The sequence below is a fragment of the Eschrichtius robustus genome, chromosome 14 (assembly GCF_028021215.1).
Source record: "Eschrichtius robustus isolate mEscRob2 chromosome 14, mEscRob2.pri, whole genome shotgun sequence".
Classification (NCBI taxonomy): Eukaryota; Metazoa; Chordata; class Mammalia; order Artiodactyla; family Eschrichtiidae; genus Eschrichtius; species Eschrichtius robustus.
The window spans coordinates 51,479,362-51,485,361 of NC_090837.1; the positions used below are offsets into that span (position 1 = coordinate 51,479,362).

At 41.1% G+C, this 6,000-nt stretch overlaps 1 protein-coding gene across 1 annotated transcript in view; it reads right to left on the bottom strand.

The window, feature by feature from the left end:
* The window catches only part of RPRD1A (regulation of nuclear pre-mRNA domain containing 1A), a 72,772-nt gene extending 67,913 nt beyond the window's left edge, over positions 1-4,859 (bottom strand). The window contains exon 1 of the mRNA XM_068563512.1: positions 4,573-4,859. Coding sequence (XP_068419613.1) covers positions 4,573-4,723 — 151 coding nt within the window. The 5' untranslated portion in view covers positions 4,724-4,859. The remainder of the gene's footprint in view (positions 1-4,572) is intronic.
* Positions 4,860-6,000: the final 1,141 nt, after the last annotated feature.

The following is a 6,000-nucleotide window of genomic DNA, read 5'->3' on the forward strand; positions in this document are numbered from 1 at the left end:
AAAAAAAATTCTAAAATTAAAAAAAAAGACAATGCAATTTTAAAATGGGCAAGGATCTGAATAGACAGTTCTCCAAAGACGACATACAAATGGCCAATAAGCACATGAAAATATGCTCAACATCATTAGTCATCAGGGAAACACAAATCAAAACCACAAGACACTTTACACCCAACAGGGTGGCTATAATCAAAAAGACAGATGATAATAATAAGTGTTGTTAAAGATGTGGAGAAATTGGACCCCATACACTGCAGGCAGGAATGTATAATGATGCAGTCACTATGGAAAACAGTCTGGCAACTCCCCAAAACGTTCAATGTAGAGTTCATATATGACCTAGCAATTCTATTCCTAGGTATATATCCAAGAAAAATTAAAACACATCCACACAAAAACTTGTACACAAATGTCCATAGCAGTATTGTTCATAATAGCCAAAAAGTGGAATCAACCCAAATGTCTATCAACTGATGAATGGATAAATGCATACAATGGATTATTATTTGGCCATATAAAGGGATGAAGTACTAAATACATGCTACAACAAGAATGAGCCTAGAGGACATTATCCTAACCAAAGGAAGCCTAGTCACAAAAGACTATATATCATATGATTCCATTTAAGGCAAATCTATAGAAACAAAGTAAATTAGTGGTTGCCTAGAGGTGGGGAAGCGGGAATGATGGCTAAAAGGCATGGGTTATGAAAATGTTCTAAAATTTATTGTGGTGATGGTTTTACAACTATATGATATACTAAAAACCAAATGGGTGAATTGTATGGTATCTTAATTATAACTCAATAGAGCTGTTACAAAACAACAAAATGGTCACTTATGTTTTTGGTTACACTCTATTGCATTTATCAGGGAAATTATAGCTACTTTGGTCTTCATAAGGGCCATGGGGTATATCCCTCCAAAAAGAAATTATCTTTCTTTAAAGGAGACAAAAATAAGAAAAGTAGACAAAGGGGAAATCTTCACAACTGCATGATTACCATAACTGATGTATCATTTTACCTACTCATTCTCATATTTTGAGCAGTAACTTTTCCTACCAATGTCACATTTTTGTCTTCTTTAAATACTTCAAGAAACTAAAGAATGCCTAGCTTAATACAAAATGTTCAACTAATTTTCCTTAGTTTATTTCTTGACATTTCAAATTTGATCAATTCCTTTCAAAAATACTTACTTTGCAGAGATAATGTGAGGAGTCAAGATATCACAGTAAGGTGTCTAAAACAATGCCTTGTACTCAGTAAATTACTGTCATTATCATTATGCTAAAGGAAACAGAGGATCCTAAAGTTGATGAGCAAAACTGCAGAGAATGGGGAAGACATAATGGCTACACCCTACAAAGGCACAATCATGTGTCAAGGAAAGGAAACCCTTGGCAGAAAAGCCCACACCACACTGAGAACTGCAGCAGCAGCAGTAGAAGCATGATCATCACCTCCACTATTACCACCATTTCTATCATCACCATCATCACCCAACACTACTCTCCTCCTAAAGCAGCTGTTTATATGCCTTTAATTCTTTCTATTTATGAAACGTTTAAACATATGAAAGCATCCCCCAACTCAGCTAATAGAACATCTTATCATTTTCCATTTGTTTCAAAAAATGTTTCATATATATGTACTATAAGTTAACACAGATCCATTTTCATTCCCTCTCTTCCTTATGGTAGCCACTATCTTGGACTATCGTGTTAATCATTTCTATGCATGTTCTAGCTACAGATATCTGTAAACAATATAGAGTATTGTTTTGCATGTTTTCAAACTTTCACTATATAGCATATTGGTCTGCACCTTGCTTTCTTAGCCCAACATTCATGTCATGTTGTTTCATGCAGCTCTAGTCATTCACAAAAACTGTTGGACAGTATTATATTATATTGTATGAAAGACAAAATATATTTGTCCATACTCTAACTAATGAGATGTTTAAAGTGTTTATCTAATTTTGTTATTAAGAGGCTACAATAAACATAATTTCTTGAGTTTCCAGGATATATTCATGGAACTGGTAGGCCAAAGGACATATACCTTCAACTTCATTAGCGGTTGCTAAGTTCATCTCCTTTTTTACACTACAATCAGCAGTGTAAGAGAGTTGTTTCCTGTCATCCTCACCAATCCTTGGTACTGTCACACCTTTTTTTCTTTTTTTTTTTTTTGGCTGTACCCCATGGGATCTTACTTCTCCAACCAGAAATCGAACTGGGGCCCCAGGCAGTGAAAACGCCGGGTCCTAACCACTGGACTGCCAGGGCATTTCCTATCATAATTTTAATTTTGCAAACCAAAGGGTCTAAAAAGTGGTACTTCATTAATTTATTTTTTCTTGATTAGTAAGATTGAGTATCATTTATTGGCCTTTCAGGTGTTTCTGCTTATGTAAAATGCCTTTAACAGTATGGCCATTTTCCTACTGATTTGTGGTAGTTCTTAAGAACAATCTGGGTACCAATCCTTATGCTCTTTCTCCCCTCCCCACCCCACCCCCAAATATAAACCTGTTGCTGATTTTCATATCTAGTAAGGTAGAAAAGCAAAGACAATTTCTGCCTTCTCAAAGTTCACAGCTATTTGCCAGACATTTATATCTGTGTTTCTCAAACCTTTTCGGCCACTCACAGGTGAATTCCTCCATGAGAGCCAATACACATACACTTACATATGAAGTGAAAAACAGCGCTCTACATCAACTTCTTCTAAGGCAGGGGTCCCCAACTGCTGGGCCACAGACCGGTACTGGTCCATGGCATGTTAGGAACTGGGCTGCACAGCAGGAGGTGAGCAGTGGGCAAGTGAGGGAAGCTTCATCTGTATTTACAGCCGCTCCCCGTCACTCGCATTACCACCTGAGCTCCACCTCCTGTCAGATCAGCAGCAGCATTAAATTCTCATAGGAGCATGAACCCTACTGTGAACTGCGCATGCTAGGGATCTAGGTTGCATGCTCCTTATGAGAATCTAATGCCTGATGATCTGAGGTGGAGCTGAGGCGGTGATGCTAGCGCTGGGGAGCAAATACAGATTACCACTGGCAGAGAGGTTTGACTGCACAGAGACCATAATAAATCAACTGCTTGCAGACTCATATCAAAACCCTATCAGTGAGTGGCAAGTGACAATTAAGCTGCATCTTACGGAGTAGACTGGACATAAGCAACACACTTAGGGTATCACTGTCTCCCATCACCCCCAGATGGGAGCATCTAGTTGCAGGAAAACAAGCTCAGGGCTCCCACTGATTCTGCATTATAGTGAGTTGTACAATTATTTCATTATGTATTACAACGTAATAATAATAGAAATAAAGTGCACAATAAATGTAATGCTCTTGAATCATCCCCAAACCATCCCGCCCCCACCCCCAGGTCCGTGGAAAAATTGTCTTCCATGAAACCAGTCTCTGGTGTCAAAAAGGTTGGGGACCACTGTTCTAAGGGATTAACCACAAGCAAATACACAAGAAAATATACAGAATGTCTCCATTCTATATAGCCAATGCCACATTCTGGCTCTGATATTAATACTTATCATGTGACTTTCATATGGATCAGTACACAAGCATCTACTTGATTAATAACGGCTTGTTAAAACAATTAATGAATAACCATCATATCAGGTACATCAGGATGTCTGAAACAACAATTAACAGTGCCCATTCTCTTTATCCAATGAAATAAGAATTAAGGTACAAATTCAGACTAAGCAAATGAAATATTTTAATTTTCAGTCGTACCATCATACAATCAGTTCTTACGGATAAATCTGCTCTGCAGTAGTGAAATGATTTTTCTAGATATTTTAGTGACAGCAGACTACAGCTGAAAAAAAGTTAACTTTATTTACAGGAGCACTATAGAATGCTTTGTAAAATAAAGACGCTGCCCTAGAGGCATCTAATCATAGAGCAAGAAAGGACCTTGGATCAACTTAATCTAATTCCCTCATTTTCAGGTGAGGCACTTGCAATCCAGAAATTAAGAAATCTCCCTAATCCATCTCCTCTAAAATCTACAAATTCAGAGTTCTTCCCATTGCATCACGCATCTTATTTTACACTCCCCAGCTCTAAAACTATGATTCCCCTTAATTTTACAAGTTTGAGTTGATGTGTTACAGAAATAATGGAAGTATCTCCCCATACCAATCTTTCCCCTCCTCTATCCTCCATTATAACGTACCCAACGAAAACACCTGACTGCCTAAATTTCTGACTGTAATTAGGTGCGGAGTGCAGAGCCCCTCGCTACCGTTTCCGCGTTAAACCAATAGAAATGTTAATCCTTTATACAATACCTTCAACAACACCTACTAAACGTAGACTTTGCAGGAAGCGCAGTACACGCCGCTCCTCCTGGCCCGCAGACCACCGACGCCAGGGAGCCCGGGGCGCTGGGGAGGCGGGGTGCGGGGCAGCCGGGAGTTGGGGTCCCTAGGGGAGTGGGGCTCCCAAGGAGGAGGGTGGTCCCGGGGATGCCAGGGAACTGGCCGGGTGGCGAGGAGCGGCGGGGAGAGGCCGAGAGGCGCGGCCGACTCACCTTTCCGCAGCTCCCGCTCCCACACGGTGACGATGGGCCGCGAGTGTTTGCGGTGGTGGATGAGCCACAGGGACAGGGTCTGCACGCTCTGCTGCGAGTTGCTCAACTCCGACAGCTTCTTCTCCAGCGCCGCCTCAGAGAAGGCGGACATCCCTCCGATACCGCGCTCACGCCGTCCCACGCGGTGGGGTTGAGGGGGAGGAGAGTTTCGCCGCCCTCGCCGCGGCCTCGCCCCCTCACCCCACCCTTCCCCACGCCCTCACCACCGCTGCCGCCACATCCAAGATCGGCCGCAAACCAGCAAGATGGCGTCCAGCCGGCAGTGACGTCACGGCCTACCCACGCCCCGCCCACCGAACAGGCTCAGCCGAGGCCGAGCGGAAGGGGCGGGGAAGAGACGAGCGCTGGAGAGGCGGTCGGGGGGCGTGCCCCCGGGTCTGGGCCAGAGGCGGGGCGGGGTTTGCCAGGCTTAGGACCCTCCTCCTGGGAGAAACTATCTTTACCAAGGGGTAATTAAAAATCCTTTGAACACCAGCGTGTTTGCACAAGGCGCCAAATGCTAGTTGCGTGGTCCAGCTCAGTAACAGTGAAGAGTTGGGACTTTCTTCAAGTAAATGGCTAAATCAATTGTGATACTTCATCTTACCGAATACATGCAGCAGTTTAAAAGATTCATAAATCCAATGGTGGATTGGTTTTTTTTTTTTAAGTTGCAAAAAATAAGTACAGTATAACGTTTGTTTTATAAAATATATATTTTATAAGAATTCATAAGTATGTAAATAAGAGAGGATAAGAATTGGTGCCCTTAAGCTGTGTCTGAATTGTTTTCATTTTTTACAAGAACATATTCATATATTACATAGTTAAAAATTAATTTCAGAAATCTCATAATTAATTCAGCACATTTGGACATAGCACTTGTCTTAACTATGATAATTCACAAAAGAAACAGAAGACAGATACTGTCATATTCTAAATATTAATACAAGAAACTTCAAGAAAGGTATATAAGAAACCACAGGAATTCCTAAGCCATCTTTTGGGAAACACTGTTCAAGAACTTTGCACAAGGTAGACATCAAATATGCCTATTTATTTGTTTGTTTGATTATAAGTATAGCTTCTCTTTCCCATTTTTAATGTCACTACAGCTTGAGGTTCAGAGATACCTCAAGAGGTGAGGTAACTATCCTTCCTCTTCCTCTCACTACAATATCAATTCCTATCTCTACATTCTTCTCTTTCCCTCATTTTACATCCTTTTCTTTATCCAATCTGCTTAGTCTAGTTCTAAGCCTTAACTTAGTCCAACTTTAACCTGTCTCCCAAGACCTAACAGTATCTTCAACACTATTCCCTGAGCCCTGCAGCCACCAAAATTGCTTCATATCTTCTCCCAAATTGTCTTCACCTGAGATTCCAGCT